At 57.6% G+C, this 19,936-nt stretch overlaps 1 protein-coding gene across 1 annotated transcript; it reads right to left on the bottom strand.

Annotated features, from left to right (window-relative positions):
- Positions 1 to 240: 240 nt before the first annotated feature.
- cratb (carnitine O-acetyltransferase b) lies at positions 241 to 18,721 on the bottom strand. The gene is made up of 14 exons (XM_069199099.1): positions 18,214 to 18,721; positions 16,782 to 16,997; positions 16,570 to 16,688; positions 16,442 to 16,495; positions 15,803 to 15,968; positions 15,054 to 15,228; positions 7,671 to 7,849; positions 7,486 to 7,586; positions 6,697 to 6,816; positions 5,806 to 5,928; positions 4,595 to 4,730; positions 4,065 to 4,127; positions 3,319 to 3,456; positions 241 to 1,230 (listed from the first exon to the last, which is right to left on the bottom strand). The coding sequence occupies exons 1-14, from the start codon at positions 18,262 to 18,264 to the stop codon at positions 1,021 to 1,023; spliced, it is 1,851 nt and encodes a 616-aa protein (XP_069055200.1). The 5' UTR covers positions 18,265 to 18,721; the 3' UTR covers positions 241 to 1,020.
- Positions 18,722 to 19,936: the final 1,215 nt, after the last annotated feature.

The raw sequence follows: 19,936 nt of genomic DNA on the forward strand, positions 1-19,936 counted from the left end.
AAGCTTCTGTCCGCCCACCCCAGTATTGACTGGGGCTGCAGGGAGACGTGGCAGTGCAGAGCTACTGCTGCCCCAGCTGGCCTTTTGGAGCCCGGAGGGGGGTTGAGTCCGGTTGGGGGCACCTTCTGTGGGGAGTCTGCATGTTCCACCCCACCCCCACACATAACCGCCCCCCTCTCCCACCCGCCGAACCGCCACCGAGCGACACACGCACAACAAAACGAGGGGGAGACTCGTCCATCCAAGAAACGTCCTTTTATTTCATGTCCCGTAAAAAGGGATTTGGTCACAGGTCAGAGGTCAATTCCCAGAATCTCACCCCCCCCCCCCCCATCCCTCCTTTCTCCCCCCCCAGCTGACAGCAGCACCCATGGGGGGGTGGGTTGAAGGCCTAATTACAACTTGGCCAATGGGCTTCGAAGGTCCCAGGCAATCAGCCAATAGTCTTTGAGGGTCCCAAACTCTCAGCCAATCATCTTCAAGCTTCCCAAACTCTCAGCCAATCATCTTCAAGTGTCCCAGACTCACGGCCAATGGCCTGCGACGGGCTCAAGCTCTCAGCCAATGGGCTTCAAGCTTCCCAAACTCACAGCCAATGGCCTGCGACGGGCTCAAGCCCTAAGCCACACCCAGTCTCCTCCACCCAACACTTCTTTAAAAAGGTTTTCAAAGACGGCTTTCAAACTGCACCCAGAATCCCACTTCTCTTTGCTGCTTGTGTGTGTGTGTATATAGAAGTGTGTGTACATGTGTCTGCTTGTTGTTAGTGTGTCTGAGTGTGTATAAGTGTGTGTGTGGCTGGGTGTGGGAGAGTGTGTATAAATGTGTGTGTGTGTAGTTGTGTGTGTGTGCTTGCGTGCTGCAGTTTCTGTTCCTCACAAGCGATCCAGGAGGCACGGCGGGGGTGAAGTGGTCACACATCAGAGTTAAGTGTGTGTGCGTGTCCCTCCACACCACAACCTGCCTCCAGGGATCCCAGAACCCCCTGCAGCGTGCGTGTCCGCGAGTCCCCCCGCGCTCTCAGGCCGTGTACGAGGGCTGCAGCAGCTCCTGCAGCAGCAAGAGGGCGCTCTGCAGCTCCTGCGCCAGGCGGTCCGCGTGCGTCTCCTCGCAGCAGTTGAAGGCCGAGACGGAGAAGTTGATGTGCTCGTTCAGGGGGTTGTAGCAGACGGCGTAACCGTCGGGCACCTGCGGGCCGAAGCACATCACGCTGTCCGTCCGAGAGGACACCTGCAGGGGCAGGGAGAGGGGCTGAGGGCACGGTACTCTCAGGGCAGTGTTCATGTCCTGGAGTGTCCAGTCAGTGTGTGTGTATGAACCCCTCTCTCTCTCAGTGCAGTGTTCATGTACTGGAGTGTCCAGTCAGTGTGTGTGTATGAACCCCTCTCTCTCTCAGTGCAGTGTTCATGTACTGGAGTGTCCAGTCAGTGTGTCTGTATGAACCCCTCTCTCTCTCAGTGCAGTGTTCATGTACTGGAGTGTCCAGTCAGTGTGTCTGTATGAACCCCTCTCTCTCTCAGTGCAGTGTTCATGTACTGGAGTGTCCAGTCAGTGTGTGTGTATGAGCCCCTCTCTCTCTCAGTGCAGTGTTCATGTACTGGAGTGTCCAGTCAGTGTGTGTGTATGAACCCCTCTCTCTCTCAGTGCAGTGTTCATGTACTGGAGTGTCCAGTCAGTGTGTCTGTATGAACCCCTCTCTCTCTCAGTGCAGTGTTCATGTACTGGAGTGTCCAGTCAGTGTGTCTGTGTGAGCCCCTCTCTCTCTCAGTGTAGTGTTCATGTCCTGGAGTGTCCAGTCAGTGTGTGTGTATGAACCCCTCTCTCTCTCAGTGCAGTGTTCATGTACTGGAGTGTCCAGTCAGTGTGTGTATGAACCCCTCTCTCTCTCAGTGCAGTGTTCATGTCCTGGAGTGTCCAGTCAGTGTGTGTGTATGAACCCCTCTCTCTCTCAGTGCAGTGTTCATGTACTGGAGTGTCCAGTCAGGGTGTCTGTATGAACCCCTCTCTCTCTCAGTGCAGTGTTCATGTACTGGAGTGTCCAGTCAGTGTGTGTGTATGAACCCCTCTCTCTCTCAGTGCAGTGTTCATGTACTGGAGTGTCCAGTCAGTGTGTCTGTGTGAACCCCTCTCTCTCTCAGTGCAGTGTTCATGTACTGGAGTGTCCAGTCAGTGTGTCTGTATGAACCCCTCTCTCTCTCAGTGCAGTGTTCATGTACTGGAGTGTCCAGTCAGTGTGTGTGTATGAACCCCTCTCTCTCTCAGTGCAGTGTTCATGTACTGGAGTGTCCAGTCAGTGTGTGTGTATGAACCCCTCTCTCTCTCAGTGCAGTGTTCATGTACTGGAGTGTCCAGTCAGTGTGTCTGTATGAACCCCTCTCTCTCTCAGTGCAGTGTTCATGTACTGGAGTGTCCAGTCAGTGTGTCTGTATGAACCCCTCTCTCTCTCAGTGCAGTGTTCATGTACTGGAGTGTCCAGTCAGTGTGTGTGTGTGAACCCCTCTCTCTCTCAGTGCAGTGTTCATGTACTGGAGTGTCCAGTCAGTGTGTCTGTATGAACCCCTCTCTCTCTCAGTGCAGTGTTCATGTACTGGAGTGTCCAGTCAGTGTGTGTGTATGAACCCCTCTCTCTCTCAGTGCAGTGTTCATGTACTGGAGTGTCCAGTCAGTGTGTGTGTATGAACCCCTCTCTCTCAGTGCAGTGTTCATGTACTGGAGTGTCCAGTCAGTGTGTCTGTATGAACCCCTCTCTCTCTCAGTGCAGTGTTCATGTACTGGAGTGTCCAGTCAGTGTGTCTGTATGAACCCCTCTCTCTCTCAGTGCAGTGTTCATGTACTGGAGTGTCCAGTCAGTGTGTGTGTATGAACCCCTCTCTCTCTCAGTGCAGTGTTCATGTACTGGAGTGTCCAGTCAGTGTGTGTGTATGAACCCCTCTCTCTCAGTGCAGTGTTCATGTACTGGAGTGTCCAGTCAGTGTGTCTGTGTGAACCCCTCTCTCTCTCAGTGCAGTGTTCATGTACTGGAGTGTCCAGTCAGTGTGTGTGTATGAACCCCTCTCTCTCTCAGTGCAGTGTTCATGTACTGGAGTGTCCAGTCAGTGTGTCTGTATGAACCCCTCTCTCTCTCTCTCAGTGCAGTGTTCATGTCCTGGAGTGTCCAGTCAGTGTGTCTGTGTGAACCCCTCTCTCTCAGTGCAGTGTTCATGTACTGGAGTGTCCAGTCAGTGTGTCTGTATGAACCCCTCTTTCTCTCAGTGCAGTGTTCATGTACTGGAGTGTCTCTCTCTCTCTCTCTCTCTCTCTCTCTCTCTCTCTCTGTACCTGTCCCGTCCTGAGTCTCCAGTGGGTGGCCAGGGCGTAGGCAGTGTCCATGAACAGTCTGGGCACGCTCAGCCCCTCCTCGATGGCCTGCAGCTTGAGGCCCAGCAGGTGCCGGTCAATGGCCTGTCCCTGGAGCGCCTGAGAGGAAATCGTGAAGAAAAGACCCCAGAGATTCGCCAAGGTGGGGATTCAAACGCGCAAACATCTGTACATAATCCATGCGGGGTGGGGGGGTGGGAGGGATCTGATCTGCACGTCACTCACCGAGCTGGGTGTATGCCCTGCTGCTGGGCTGCCCACGGACCGCCTGAGCCAAATTTGCAAAAGGACCCCCCAGACTGGAGCTTTCTGGCCCCCTGCCAGCCCCCTGCCTCCGCCCCTCCCTGGCGTATCCGGGGCAAGAAACGGCCGCCCCACGCGTATCGACCCGACAGAACCGGTCCACCAGGGGAAACCAGGAACCGAACGCCGGCCCGCGATTGGCCGGCCCGGGGCCGACCCCCAGGGCCTTTGTGATGTCATCCCAGCAGCGAGTTCCGGCCGCTCTCGGGCTCCAGCGTGTATCCCTACGCCGCCCCCAGAGAACTATTTAACGCGGCAGGAAGGTCGATTTGTCTCGTTTTCTGTTCCCGTACGGCGCTGAAAGAAGGCCCAGCGTTTGCCTTAAGCAAGATCACCCCCCACACACCCGTCCCCAGCCGGGGATACAGGGACGAGTTCGGGGTCCTCGGCCCCAGGAATGTTACCTGGTCCGTCAGGGTGCTGTGAGCCTCGATGGCCTCCTTCAGCAGGGCCACCTTCATCTCCCTCTGCAACAAGAAGACCCCGCGTCAGCGCGCTGTCGCCTCTCCCTTCCCCTCTGCCCCCACCCCCCAGGGCTCACTCCCCGCCCCTTCCTGTCCCCGGGACTCACTCCCCGCCCCTTCCTGTCCCCGGGACTCACTCCCCGCCCCTTCCTGTCCCCGGGACTCACTCCCCGCCCCTTCCTGTCCCCACCCCCATGGCACACTCCCCACCCCTTCCTGTCCCCGGGACTCACTCCCCGCCCCTTCCTGTCCCCGGGACTCACTCCCCGCCCCTTCCTGTCCCCACCCCCATGGCACACTCCCCACCCCTTCCTGTCCCCGGGACTCACTCCCCGCCCCTTCCTGTCCCCGGGACACAATCCCCGCCCCTTCCTGTCCCTGGGACTCACTCCCCGCCCCTTCCTGTCCCCGCCCCCATGGCACAATCCCCGCCCCTTCCTGTCCCCGCCCTCCCCGGCAGGGGTCGTTACCATGGTGCCGGGGTCGTCGACGGCCTGCACGAACCGCAGCGCCTCGCTGGTGGCCGAGCGGATGGTGTCGGTGCGCCCCCCTCTGAACATCCGCAGCGACGCAGTGTCGCTGGTCGCACACAGCTCCCCGTACATCCTGGGACACAGAGAGAGAGATTAACACCCCACACACTGACCCCTCCAGGACCAGGACTGGACAGCCCTGCTTTAAAGACCCCTGGAGACTCTGCAGACACACACACACACTGACCCCTCCAGGACCAGGACTGGACAGCCCTGCTTTAAAGACCCCTGGAGACTCTGCAGACACACACACACTGACCCCTCCAGGACCAGGACTGGACAGCCCTGCTTTAAAGACCCCTGGAGACTCTGCAGACACACACACTGACCCCTCCAGGACCAGGACTGGACAGCCCTGCTTTAAAGACCCCTGGAGACTCTGCAGACACACACACTGACCCCTCCAGGACCAGGACTGGACAGCCCTGCTTTAAAGACCCCTGGAGACTCTGCAGACACACACACTGACCCCTCCAGGACCAGGACTGGACAGCCCTGCTTTAAAGAGCCCTGGAGACTCTGCAGACACACACACACACTGACCCCTCCAGGACCAGGACTGGACAGCCCTGCTTTAAAGACCCCTGGAGACTCTGCGGACACACACACACTAACCCCTCCAGGACCAGGACTGGACAGCCCTGCTTTAAAGACCCCTGGAGACTCTGCAGACACACACACACTGACCCCTCCAGGACCAGGACCGGACAGCCCTGCTTTAAAGACCCCTGGAGACTCTGCAGACACACACACACACTGACCCCTCCAGGACCAGGACTGGACAGCCCTGCTTTAAAGACCCCTGGAGACTCTGCAGACACACACACACACTGACCCCTCCAGGACCAGGACTGGACAGCCCTGCTTTAAAGACCCCTGGAGACTCTGCAGACACACACACACTGACCCCTCCAGGACCAGGACTGGACAGCCCTGCTTTAAAGACCCCTGGAGACTCTGCAGACACACACACACTGACCCCTCCAGGACCAGGACTGGACAGCCCTGCTTTAAAGACCCCTGGAGACTCTGCAGACACACACACACTGACCCCTCCAGGACCAGGACTGGACAGCCCTGCTTTAAAGACCCCTGGAGACTCTGCAGACACACAGAGCCCAGAGACAGAGACAGGCAGTGTTCCTCACCTGTAGTAAGCCAGCTGGAGAGCCACCTGGATGAGGGAGTTCGGGCTCAGCCGGTATTTCTTGGGGAAGTTCTTCCCGAACCTCCGGAACGTGAAACAGCTGATGTCCAAGTCGTTGATCAGGCTGCGGAAACGAAAAAAATCGCCGACTCAGACGAGGAGGAGGAACGCCACAGACGCCCCTTCCCACAATCCCCGGCAGCCCCCACAATGCACCGCCTCTCGATTTCCTTTTTGTTTTTTTTTGGGGGGGGGCGGTCGTGCTTTTCCAGCTCGTCCGAATTTAAAATCCGCGCGTCCGAGAGAACGTCACGCTGCCTGGAAACGAGAGGAGGAAGGGTTCTCCTCCCAGCCTTGACCGCGGGGGATTCAGAGCTGGACTGCGAGACGCCCGTCTTCAGCTTTACCCTCCTTCGTGACTCCTGCGCTGGAGTCCCCGCACTGGCTCCCCGTCAAGTGTCCCCTCGGCCCCTGTCCTCCAACTCCGGTCCCCCCTCTGTCCCCCCCAGCCCGTCTACACTCTGGGGGAGGTGTAGAAGGGGTCTTTCGCCCGCTGCGCCCCCGAGCTCTGGAACCCTCTCCCCCAGGAATCTCAGAGAGGCCCCCCTGCAGGTCCAGACTCAAAACCCGCTTCTTTCGGGAATCAGAATCATCTCCCGGCCCCGGCCCCGATATCGCCTGTCCCTGTCACGTCCGTCGCCTAAAACGCTTCGAGAGGCTGCTTTTAAAAGGCGCTATATAAAGTCCAGTTTATCGAAGCATTACCAGGGACGAGCCGCCGCCCACCCCGGCGTGGCCAGACGGCGCTGCCCTTACGCAGGCTGTCCATAAGGTGGCGCTGGACCGCAGGGCTGGGGGGCACTGCGGGGGGACCCCCCCGTGGGTCACTGACCTGTCCAGGTTGAGCTTGGCCATCTCGATGTCCCTCTTGATCTCGGGGTCGATGTAGAAGTACAGCTTCTTGGGCAGTGGCAGGGGGACCATGGGGGCGCGCACCGTCTCCGGCTGCTTGCTGCGGGGGACACGGCGACGCCGTTTCCAGGGGCGACAGGCACGCTCACACGAGCGCAGCATCGCCGTCTCCAAGGGCGACAGGCACGCTCACACGAGTGCAGCATCGCCGTTTCCAAGGGCGACAGGCACGCTCACACGAGTGCAGCATCGCCGTTTCCAAGGGCGACAGGCACGCTCACACGAGTGCAGCATCGCCGTCTCCAAGGGCGACAGGCACGCTCACACGAGCACAGCATCGCCGCCTCCAAGGGCGACAGGCACACTCACACGAGCACAGCATCGCCGCCTCCAAGGGCGACAGGCACACTCACACGAGCGCAGCATCGCCGTCTCCAAGGGTGACGGACTGACACACAAGCACAGCGTCGCCGTTTCCAAGGGCGACAGGCATGCTCACACGAGCACAGCGTCGCCGTTTCCAAGGGCGACGGACCGACACACGAGCACAGCGTCGCCGTTTCCAAGGGCGACAGGCACGCTCAAACAACCACAGCGGTGCCGTTTCCAAGGGCGACAGACCGACACACAAGCACAGCATCGCCGTTTCCAAGGGCGACAGGCACGCTCAAACAACCACAGCGGCGCCGTTTCCAAGGGCAACGGACTGACACGCAAGGCGGTGATGTATGCAGTCCCCGCCCTGCCCCGCCCTCTCCCCTCCACTGACCAGTAGTCCAGCACGTGGTCCACCAGCGTGGCCACCGGGGGGCCCTCGGCGATGGCCTGCTCGTACACCACTCCACAGGAGCCGTCCTCCCCCACGACGAACTGGGCAGAGGGTGGACAGGGCTGTGGTCAGCGTGCACGTGGACTGTGACGGTGATGGGCTGCCAGGGATGACGGACAGCTCACCTGCAGGGTCTTGTCGAACCAGCGGTTGCCGCTGTTGGAGTAGGTCCCGCCCCCGTGCAGCATCTGCGCGGCCATGCGGCTGGAGTACCTCTCCTCCGACACCCTCATCACCGGGGCGTCCAGACACACCGTGAAGACCCCCCTCTCGATCGCCCGCACCGACTCCCGGTTAATCTTGTCTGAGAGAGAGAGGGGTCAATACAGACACACTGACTGGACACTCCAGTACATGAACACTGCACTGAGAGAGAGGGGTTCATACAGACACTGACTGGACACTCCAGTACATGAACACTGCACTGAGAGAGAGAGAGGGGTTCATACACACACACTGACTGGACACTCCAGTACATGAACACTGCACTGAGAGAGAGAGGGGTTCATACAGACACCCTGACTGGACACTCCAGTACATGAACACTGCACTGAGAGAGAGAGGGGTTCATACACACACACACTGACTGGACACTCCAGTACATGAACACTGCACTGAGAGAGAGAGGGGGGTTCATACAGACACACTGACTGGACACTCCAGTACATGAACACTGCACTGAGAGAGAGAGGGGTTCATACACACACACTGACTGGACACTCCAGTACATGAACACTGCACTGAGAGAGAGAGGGGTTCATACAGACACACTGACTGGACACTCCAGTACATGAACACTGCACTGAGAGAGAGAGAGGGGTTCACACAGACACACTGACTGGACACTCCAGTACATGAACACTGCACTGAGAGAGAGAGGGGTTCATACAGACACACTGACTGGACACTCCAGTACATGAACACTGCACTGAGAGAGAGAGGGGTTCATACAGACACACTGACTGGACACTCCAGTACATGAACACTGCACTGAGAGAGAGAGGGGTTCACACAGACACACTGACTGGACACTCCAGTACATGAACACTGCACTGAGAGAGAGAGAGGGGTTCACACAGACACACTGACTGGACACTCCAGTACATGAACACTGCACTGAGAGAGAGAGGGGTTCATACACACACACTGACTGGACACTCCAGTACATGAACACTGCACTGAGAGAGAGAGAGGGGTTCACACAGACACACTGACTGGACACTCCAGTACATGAACACTGCACTGAGAGAGAGAGGGGTTCACACACACACACTGACTGGACACTCCAGTACATGAACACTGCACTGAGAGAGAGAGGGGTTCATACAGACACACTGACTGGACACTCCAGGACATGAACACTGCACTGAGAGAGAGAGGGGTTCACACACACACACTGACTGGACACTCCAGTACATGAACACTGCACTGAGAGAGAGAGGGGTTCATACACACACTGACTGGACACTCCAGTACATGAACACTGCACTGAGAGAGAGTTCAATCAAACTTTATTTGACAGAAAAAAAACAAAAGTATTAATCAAGGGTCTTAAAACTCTATTTTAAGAATTAAGAAAAAAAAAATAATAAAAATAAATAAAAATCATAATTGGAATAAAACTCTTTCATTATTTATGATCCTGCACAGGACATTTCCAAAACACCAAAACTTTTCGAATGTTCTGAGGTCATTATGCGATTTGTAAAACAGAAATTCTAACGATATCCTGCTCTTCACCAACCCTTCGAACATCCTCACCAAGTCTACAGACCCGGAACCAGAGATCTTATTTTTCCGAGTCCTGTAGATGGTGAGTTTGGCCTGGCCCAGCAAAAAATTAGCGAGGAGGGTCTGAGTTTTCCGTTTTTTTGTGTGACCTACCCCAAACACGAAGATAACATTGTTGAAGGCCAGGCCAAGGTTGGTGAAGAGCCGGATCAGTACGGCAAACATGGGCGACAGGCGGGGGCAGGCGCTGTAGCAGTGGAACACCGTCTCCCTCTGAGCGCAGAAGGGACAGGCGTCAGACACCGCCGGGTCCAGAACCGACACAAACGAGTTGACCCCCAGGATGGTGTGCAGGACCCTCCACTGCAGATCACCAGCCCTCTTGTTGAGGGGAAATCTGTAGAGGCTACCCCAGGCAGGCCGGACGTCATCCGGCACTCCCAGACGAGCCCTCCAGGGGGTGTCAGGGAGCGCGGACAGCTGGGCCTGGTGCCTAGATGTTACGACTAGTCTGTACAGACATTTCCCCCCAACACCAGCTAGAGACCTCTCCTCTGAGGCAAGGGGCTCAAGGAGAGATCCCGTCGGTCCGGAACTGAGCGCAGGAGACACTAGCAGACCAGGGAAAGGAGGCTGTGTGGTTGGAATGCGATGATCCTCAAACAGACCCTGGATCAGCAGCATCTCCTGGAGAGGCAGAGCAGAGCGAAGCTGACTGAGAAACCTGTCTACACACCGCCGCGAGTGTAGTCCCAGCGCGTCACACGCCCACTCCACGCTGCGCCAGCAGCCCTGATCCACGTCCAGCAGGTGGTGGAGCTGTGTAATGTTGGCGTGGACCAGTCTGCTGGTAAAGTCCAAGGAGCGGCCCGGTTCTATGTCCATTCGTAGATTGTGTATTAATGGTTCCCTGAGTGTCCAGTATAGACTGGGCCGCTCCTCTTCCCTCTGCACGCGCAGATGCCGCCAGGCCTCCAGGAGACTGCGCTGGAAAGGCGGCAGTGGAGACAGGTCAACCCTGCTGGTGTCCATTAGGAAGAGCACACAGTCGAGCCCGAGGTGTCCTGCTCGACGCAGCAGGGTGAAGGTCAGCTCCCTCCAGGACAGCGAGGCCGGGCCGAACAGCAGCTTCTGCACTGCCTGCAGGCGAAAGGCGTCCACTCGGCTCCGGATGTCGATAAGTCCTTGCCCTCCGTCCTCTCTGGGCAAATAGAGGACGCCCCTCCGCAGCCAGTGCAGTCCGTCCCAGAAGAAGTCGAGGAGCGTAGCCTGCAGCTCCTCGACCAGTCCGGCTGGTGGCTCCAGACACACCAAGCGATGCCACAACATCGAAGCCACCAGGGTGTTGACAATCAGAGCCCGGCCTCTGTAGGAGATCTGGGGGAGCAGCCAGCGCCAGCGGTCCAGACGACCTTTCACTTTTTCAAGGAGCCCCTCCCAGTTCTTTTTCACGCTGGCCTCATCCCCCAGGTGCACCCCCAGGTATTTGAGTCCCCCTCTGGTCCAGCTGAGCCTCTCTGGCAAGGCTGAGGGACCCATCTCGCTCCACTCCCCCAGGAGTAGGGCGCTACTCTTGGCCCAGTTCACTTTGGCTGATGATAGCCGCTGGAAATCACTTAAAGTTGTCTGTAGCGCCCTGACATCCTGTTCTCCACTGACCACGACCATGATGTCATCAGCGTACGCCGAGATCTTGACAGTGGAGTCAGGGCAGCCCGGGATGGACAGCCCCTTGATGACCCGGCGCAGCTGATGTAGCAGAGGCTCGATGGCAAGGGAGTAGAGCATTCCTGAGAGTGCACAGCCCTGCCTGACTCCCCTCCGCACTGGAAACGGAGCACTCAGCCCTCCGTTGACCTTTAGCACACTGAAGATGTCACTGTACAGCACCTGAATCATGGCAACAAAGACAGGGCTGAACCCGAAGGACCTCATGGTCCTCCACAAATACTGATGTTCAACCCTATCAAAGGCCTTTTCCTGGTCTAACGAAATGAGACCAGTGTCTAAACCCAATAGTCTGGAGGTGGCCAAAACATCTCGAATCAGAAATATGTTATCAAAGATTGACCTTCCGGGCACGCAGTACGATTGGTCGGAGTGCACCACAGACCCCAGCACCACCTTCAGCCTGTTGGCCAGAGCCTTGGACAGGATTTTATAATCCACACACAGCAGGGCAACAGGTCTCCAGTTCTTAATGTCACACAGGTCCCCTTTCTTGGGCAGCAGGGTGACAATAGCTCTCCTGCAACTCAGTGGCAGATCCCCCTGCTCCAGACTTTCCAAATATACATCGAGCAGGTCAGGACCCAGCACAGCCCAGAAGGCACGATAGAATTCGGCTGACAGGCCATCGAGACCAGGGGTCTTGCCATTGCTCAAGCCACTGAGTGCGGTGGAGAGCTCCTCCAGGGAGAGAGGCCTCTCCAGCCCTGCCCTTTCCTCTTCGGGGACCTGTGGAAGGTCTTCAAGGAACCTGCGTGTGCGGACCGAGTCCTCACTAGCCTCGCTGGAGAAGAGCGCTTTATAGAACTGCACGGTCCTCTCCTGGATCTGCCCGGCCTCGTGCAGCTCCTGCCCTGTCTCCGAGCGCAGGCAGTGGATCTGCCGGCTCTGGCCCGGTTTCTTCTCTAGGCCGAAGAAATAGCGAGTCGGGGCGTCTACCTGTGATGCACTCTGAACCCTAGAATTTATTAGAGCTCCTTGTACTTTTGTGTCCAGAAGGCCAATGAGTGATTCTTTTTGGGTTTGGAGGTCATCAATTAGCCTCCTGTCTGCACGACACTCCAGAGCCTGGTGGAGCTCCAGAATGTCTCTCTCCAGAGCCTTCATGGACTCATGGATACCTCTCGTGACACTTCCAGTGTACTGCTGGCAGAACTGGCGAATCTGCACCTTGCCAATATCCCACCACTGCCTCAGGGAGACAAAGTGGGCTTTCTGACTCCTCCACTGCTGCCAGAAGAACACGAGGCAGTCGCAGAAGTGAGCATCGTCAAGCAGCTGGGTATTAAAGTGCCAGTAGGCACTGCGGGCCCTCACTGATGGCACAGCGACTGTGCAGACAGTGAGACAGTGGTCCGACAGGCCCACTGGACAGATGGAGCACTGCTTGACGATGCTGTAATGATGTTTACGGCAGTAAAGTCGGTCTAGCCTGGCCAGAGAGAGGGTATTCCCCCTGACCTGGGCCCAGGTGTACTGCCTCGTGTCCCCATGACATCTCCTCCAGATGTCAGTGAGGTCAGACTTGACGAGGATCCTGCGCAACTCCCTGGCCGACGGGCCATGTGGCTCTGCATGATTCCTGTCCAGTGTGCTGTTCTCTGTGCAGTTGAAATCCCCCCCCAGGAAGACCAGCTCTTCAGGCTGGCAGGTCGCCAGTGCAGTCTCAAGCTCCCTGAAGAGGGTGACCCTCTCCCCGCCGTCGGTGGGAGCGTAAACGTTAATAAAAACAAAGGTTTTCTTTCCGATAACTACTCGCACGAGTAGCAGGCGACCCTTCACCACCTCCTGGACGGCGATAGAGAGGGGCTTGAACCCCACAGAGAACAGCACCGCGACCCCCGCGCTCACAGGGGACCCGTGACTGTACACGATGTCCCCCTGCCACTCCCGCTGCCAGGCGACGATGTTGGAGCTGTCGGTGTGGGTCTCCTGCAGGAAAGTCACCTGCAGGTTCTTTTCTTTGATAATCTCCAACACCGCAGCTCGCTTCAAAGCCCTCCTGCACCCATTGGTGTTCAAACTCCCTATCCTAATGTCGCCCATGTTTGCGGAAAAGAAAAAAAGAAAAAACATAAAACACGAACAGACACGTAGCACGCAGACGGATAGTGATGTGACGTGAGGGACAGGACTCATTCGTGCTGAGGTGCGTTCCGCGGTCCTGCCTTGATCTTACCTAAAAGGCTCTTCAGGCGCCATCTCTCCTGATCGCTGAAGTCATTCGCACCCGAGCCCCTCTTCAGATGGCGCGTCGCGGAGAGGACAAAGAGCTCGGTGTCGGGAAAAAAGTCCTCGACCACAGTTCCCCTCTTACCTTTAGTCTTCTCTAAGAACTCCCTAATGCTCTGGAAACTGTAGCCTCCTCTGCAGCTCCGCCGGGCCGAGGAGCCCGAGGCGAGAGAGGAGTCGGTGAAGCCGCCCTCGTCGTCGCTCCCGGACTCCGAGGAGCTCCGGGCGGCGGCGGCGGTGGCGGCGAGGACACTCCAGCGCGTCCTCACTCTCCCGGTGTCGGAGTCACTCGCGGCCCCCGGGCCGGCGACAGAGCCGCCCTCCACCGAGCTCTCTGTGCTGCGCTTCTTCTGCACCGCACTCTGCACAGATTTTTTCGTGCGCTTTCTCCGCGGCGTCTTAAAACCATCATCTATTTTTTCAGATGATAACTCATTTCCTCCCCACACCGTGTCTACAATTTTCGCTGGCGCTTGAGACGCGTTTTCCCCTGTCGGTGTCACTACCTGCTCTCTCTCTCCCTGACTCTCCTGAGCAGCGCTCATCTCTCCGCCAGCGCTCATCTCTTGCTCTCCGGTGTGGGGGGCTCCCTGCTCTTCTGAGGGCTGCGGTGGTCCACTCTTTACTATCTGCTCTCCTGATTGGGACGCCACCGGCTCGGGCTCACCTGCTCCCTCCAGCGATCTCCTCTCCTGCACCCCGGCCGTGGGCTCTGACTCCCCGCTGCCTCCCTGTGCTGCTCCGCTCCCCGCTGCCTGACGCTGTCGGCTAGCCTCCTGTGCGCCCTGGGGCTGAGGCTCCCTGCCTGTCTCTTCCTCCACCTCCGGGCAGTTCTTCACCACATGCCCCTCGCTCCCGCACCTGAAGCACTTCATCGATTCCGAAGTCACGAATACAACATAGTCGCAGCTGTCAATACGAAATTTAAGGGCCACATTGATCTCTTCCGTGGGGTTTTTTAGGATGACGTAGACCTGTCTCCGGAAAGAGACGACGTGCTTCAGCTGCGGAGCCCTGCAGCCCAGAGGGACCCTCCTGATCGGAGAGACCACCTGTCCGTATCGGGACAGTTCCCTCTCCAGCAGCTCGTTCCTCATGAACGGAGGCACGTTGGAGAGGGTGATCTTTCGAGCCGGGGCCGCGAGAGGCAGTACCGGGGTGAAGGTGCCGTCCAGGACAACTCCCTTCTCCACCAGGGTGTTTGCCAAATCGGTAGACTGCAAGAAAATGACTATACCTCCACTCATGCGGGAAGCGGACCTGATGTTCCTGCAGCCCACGACCTCCCCGACCGCAAGAACGCACCTCTCAAGCGGACAGAACTCCGCAGGGGAGATTTTCACACCATGGCGACGAGTTAGTTTCTCAAAGGAGAGGTCTGGAGGATCAGAGCCTCCAGAACCGGCCATGATGAGAAAATAAACCCCGCTTTTCCCCAAAAAAGACAGAAAAACACAAACCCAGTGAAGAAAACACCGCCACACGATCAAACCCACCGAAGCTCCGCCCACTCACTCACTCAGTCTCGCGAGAAACACACAGAGAGAGAGAGAGGGGTTCATACAGACACACTGACTGGACACTCCAGGACATGAACACTGCACTGAGAGAGAGAGGGGTTCACACACACACACTGACTGGACACTCCAGTACATGAACACTGCACTGAGAGAGAGAGGGGTTCATACAGACACACTGACTGGACACTCCAGGACATGAACACTGCACTGAGAGAGAGAGGGGGGTTAATACAGACACTCTGAGAGAGACAGGGGTTAATGCGGACACTGGACACTTCTGTCCCCTGTGCCTCACACCTCTCAGGAGTCTGTTGTAGGCTTGACCCCACGTGTTCCTGTGCTGGCTGGTCAGGATGCCCATGGGCTCTTTGTCTGTCTTCCATGACTGAGCTCTAATCCTCTGCAGCTGTGTGTGGATCTGACCCACGGTCAGTGGGGAACCATCACTGTTGTACACCTCTAACTGGAAAAACTGACCAGAGAGACACAGAGAGAGAGAGAGAGAGAGATCACTGCTGGACACCTCTAACTGGAAATAACTACCCATCTTACAGCTCCTGTCCACAATGACAGCTGAGTACAGCAGTAGTAAAGAAGGAGTAAACAGTGAGTAGAGTGCGTGTAGACACCAGACAGCTCCTGTCCATAATGACAGTTGAGTACTAGTAAAGAAGGAGTAAACAGTGAGTAGAGTGTGGGTAGACACCAGACAGCTCCTGCCCACAATCACAATTGAGTGCAGCAGTAGTAAAGAAGGAGTAAACAGTGAGGAGAGGGTGTGTAGACACCAGACATCTCCTGTCCACAATCCCAGTTGAGTGCAGCAGTAGTAAAGAAGGAGTAAACAGTGAGGAGAGGGTGTGTAGACACCAGACAGCTCCTGTCCACAATCCCAGTTGAGTGCAGCAGTAGTAAAGAAGGAGTAAACAGTGAGTAGAGGGTGTGTAGACACCAGACAGCTCCTGCCCACAATGACAGCTGAGTGCCGCAGCAGTGAAGTGCGAGTAGAGAGCGAGTAGAGAGCGAGTAGGGCCCGCGGGCAGTACCTGGTAGTTCCTGACCACGGTGATGTGCGTGGGCGGCCGGCGGGACCGGTTGTGCAGGATCACATGGTCGTGTTTGGGGCCGGGGACTCGGCAGGACGAGAAGATCTGGGAGTACTGCTCCATACAGAGAGGGCGACCCCGCATGTACTCCACTAACAGAGTGTGACTGAGGGAGAGAGAGGGGTTCACACTGACACCCTGACTGGACACTCCAGTACATGAACACTGCACTGAGAGAGAGGGGTTCACACACACACACTGACTGGACACTCCAGTACATGAACACTGCACTGAGAGAGAGAGGGGTTCATACACACACACTGACTGGACACTCCAGTACATGAACACTGCACTGAGAGAGAGAGGGGTTCATACACACACACTGACTGGACACTCCAGTACATGAACACTGCACTGAGAGAGAGAGGGGTTCATACAGACACCCTGACTGGACACTCCAGTACATGAACACTGCACTGAGAGAGAGAGGGGTTCATACACACACACTGACTGGACACTCCAGTACATGAACACTGCACTGAGAGAGAGAGGGGTTCATACAGACACACTGACTGGACACTCCAGTACATGAACACTGCACTGAGAGAGAGAGAGAGGGGTTCATACAGACACACTCACCTGTCAATCTTGGCCTTGAAGTCCAGGACTCCTGCGATGAGTTTGGCTGCAAACCTGCCGACACACAGACAGATATGAGATACCTGGAGCCAGAGGGGGGTCTGGGGGGGCCGGGGGGGGTGACCTACATGAGCTGCCCTCTCCAGTCGCTGTAGTCCTGCCGGGGCAGAGTGAGGGCGGGGTTCGAGTGCACGGCCAGGGGCAGCCGGCTCTCCAGGTAGGCCGAGCGCTGCCACCAGTCCGAGATCTGGGAGGGGGAGAGGAGACAGGGCGCTCAGGCCGGCCCGCGGGGCGGGGGGCAGGGGGCGGCGCCGGCGGGCCCGGTTCGGTGCGGTCTTACCCAGTTGTTGGTCCGCTGGGCCCTCCTCTCCAGCCCCCCCTGCAGCCTCTCCCCCGGGCCCCCCGGGGCCCCCAGCTTCAGGGCCTCGGAGCGCGTGTGCTCCAGCTCGGAGCTGGGCAGGTGGGGCTCCAGGGCCCGCAGGTACCGGCTCAGGGTCTGGGCCAGGGGGGGCACCGGCTGGGGGGGCACCGAGGAGCTGAAGCCCCGGGCCCACAGCTGGGGGGAGAGGGGGGGGGGGAGAGAGGGAGGAAGAGGGAGAGGGAGAGATGGAGAGAGGAAGAGGGAGGGGGAGAGGGAGAGGAAGAGGGAGGGGGAGAGGGAGAGGAATGGAGAGGGAGAGGAAGAGGGATGGGGAGAGAGAGGAATGGAGAGGGAGAGGGAGAGGGGGGGAGAGACAGGGGGAGGAAGAGGGAGAGGGGGGGAGAGAGGGAGGGGGGGAGGGAGGAAGAGGGAGAGAGAGAGGGAGGGAGGGAGGAAGAGGGAGGGGGAGAGGGGGGTGGAGAAAGAGAGAGGGAGAGGGGGGTGGAGAAAGAGAGAGAAAGAGAGGTTGATATCATCATCATCATCTCCCTCTGCAGGGCTTCAGCGCCCAGCGACAGTCCGCCCGCCCCCCCCCCGGGAGACAGCCAGCCCGACACTGGCGCCGTGGACTCGGTCACGTAGCGACCGCGCACCCGACTCCCGTGACCAAAAAAACCCTCAACTCTCTCTCGCTCCGGGTCTCCGTTAACACAACACAACAGCCCAGCCCAGCGACCCGCCAAGCTCGCCTTTCCCACTGCTGCTCGAGTCCTGCCAAAAATAAAAACCCACGACCAGATCTAGTTTTCCCACGCACGCCGCTTCTGCCCAGCGAAAAAAGCAGGAAGCGTTCGCGTTCGTGCGTGGAGGCCGGGGCGACGCGGAAGCGAGGCGCGATCAAACCAAGGACGTTTCAGGTGTCGAATAATCGCGTCTGAACTCTCCCCCACTCCCACTCGAGTCCAGACGGCTCCGCGGAGGACATACAGAGACACTCGAGCTGTCGGTGGGAGGAGAGCAGCGCAGGTGCTTTTGTTTTGGGGTGGGGAAAAAAAAGTTTATGTTGAACACGCCAGCAAAAAATCAGGAAGCCAACAAAAACACGCAGGAAAGAAAAACACTCGCATTGATCTCGGTTTCAGGAGGGGGGAAAAGTCAACTCGCTCCCCCTCTCTCCTTCCACGCCCGCCCGCCCCGCAACCCGTAAAAACACGAACCGAAACATGGAAGAAACAACCACGCGAGTCCACTCCACGGCGCCCCGAGCCCCAGGAGACTTAGCTCTGTAAAAAGCAGGTCCGCGAAACACAAGCTTTCAAAAACGACGTATGTTTTTTTCTTATAATTATCGTTGCGATGTGCACAGAAAAGTTTGTAAAACAAACCGAAACACGCCTCCAGGCCCACTTACCCGCAACATGAGCGCGCCGTGTCCCGCACACCCACTCCCCACGGGCAACATGACAGCGCCCCGGGCCGACGGCCGGGAGGGAGCAGGGGGTGGAAGAAATGAATGTAATTAATTAATCCGGTGCAGTGTGGCCAGAGAGAGCTGGCGCTGGCGCTACAAACCCCCCCCACGCGTGAACGCGGATGTGTCTCCGAAGGTCCACGCAGCCTGGGGAGAGCGGTTAGTTTTTTTGGGGGGTTGACGGTGCCACCCCACAAACAGACACGACCTCAGGGCTGTCCCGTCCCGTGTCGTGTCGTGTCACGGAAGCTCGGTCAAGCCCCCTTCGCGAAAGCTGCAGGTTACGTGTTTATTCCCACGGGTCGCATGTCTGGGTGGGGGGTAAGGTTTTTGCTCTCGTGTTTTACGGCCCGACACCTTCCTCCACAGCCGACCGAGAGAGGAACAGCAGCAAAGAGAGAGAGTGGGTTTGTGTTTCTGGAGGGGACTGCGTGATTTCGGACACGCAGAGCTGGGCAGAGCCTCACACGTGCGCGAGCGCCACCCACTGGGCTACCGTAACTCCCCGCGTATAGGGGCGATGCAAGTTTTCTTTTTCTTTTGCACTCGATTCCAGCAAGTTTTAGCGTGTGAGTTCGTCTTTTAAAAGCACAAAAGAGGGGTGGCATTTCGTCATCGGGGTGCTCAGTTTATTCCACTGTAGTTTAAACCTAGAGACCCCTAACATCGGTGTACTCATCCCGCCCTATGTCCCGGGACTGCCCTGTAAATAGGAGTATTACGGTAAATCCACCCAGCGGGGGACGACCCGGTTGTTGTTGTTTCGCCAGCTCGTGACCCAGGAACTGCTTCCGGCCGGGCCGCGTCGACTCGCTGGGGCTGCGAGTTCAGCTCCGTTAGTGCTAATAAACTCAGAAACGCGTGGGGGCTGTTCTGCCCCTGCAGGTCCTGTGGTTGCTCAGCAGCCAGTTATTGGTAGGAGCAAGGATCTCACCCAGCTGTGTCTGGAGAGGAGCCAGGGTATCGGCTTCAACAACAGGGCTGGGCAGCTTGTTCCCCACCCCCACCCCCCTCTGTGTACAGAAGAGCCTCCTGTCCTGACTGGAGGAGCTCACCCAGCTGTGTCTGGAGAGGAGCCAGGGTATCGGCTTCAACCACAGGGCTGGGCAGCCTGTTCCCCACCCCCACCCCCCTCTGTGTACAGCAGAGCCTCCTGTCCTGACTGGAGGAGCTCACCCAGCTGTGTCTGGAGAGAAGCCAGGGTATCGGCTTCAACCACAGGGCTGGGCAGCTTGTTCCCCACCCCCACCCCCCTCTGTGTACAGCAGAGCCTCCTGTCCTGACTGGAGGAGCTCACCCAGCTGTGTCTGGAGAGAAGCCAGGGTATCGGCTTCAACCACAGGGCTGGGCGAGTGGGCGTGTGGGGGTGGGGGCGCGATTTCACCCCTCCCACGCCGATCTGCCGTGCAGTGGGGTTCCCTCCCACGCCTCAAGTGCTTTTGGGATGGAAAAAAAAAAGAGCTTTTCTGAGGCGCTGGATTGTTCTCGGAGCGAGCTGGAGGGGGGCGGGGGTCGATTCCAGGCAGAAAAACAAAATCCAAATGAAAATGAACAAAACTGTTTCGGTCGCTGAGCTTTCTTCGGGTATTATCGTTTTTATTGATTTCATTCTTCATCTTATCGACGCTGCAGTGGGACCCCGTACAGTACGGGAAGCTGCAGT

This window comes from Lepisosteus oculatus, chromosome 14, assembly GCF_040954835.1.
Source record: "Lepisosteus oculatus isolate fLepOcu1 chromosome 14, fLepOcu1.hap2, whole genome shotgun sequence".
Lineage (NCBI taxonomy): Eukaryota > Metazoa > Chordata > Actinopteri > Semionotiformes > Lepisosteidae > Lepisosteus > Lepisosteus oculatus.

Bases quoted from the DNA above. Each gene is read 5' to 3' on its own strand.
- cratb (XM_069199099.1), bottom strand. From the start codon at position 18,264: ATGTTGCCCGTGGGGAGTGGGTGTGCGGGACACGGCGCGCTCATGTTG. The intron at 15,229-15,802 runs GTACTGCCCGCG...CTCTCTGGTCAG, and splicing joins CCGTGGTCAGGAACTACCAG to TTTTTCCAGTTAGAGGTGTA. The intron at 4,731-5,805 runs GTGAGGAACACT...TCTGTGTCCCAG, and splicing joins CTCCAGCTGGCTTACTACAG to GATGTACGGGGAGCTGTGTG.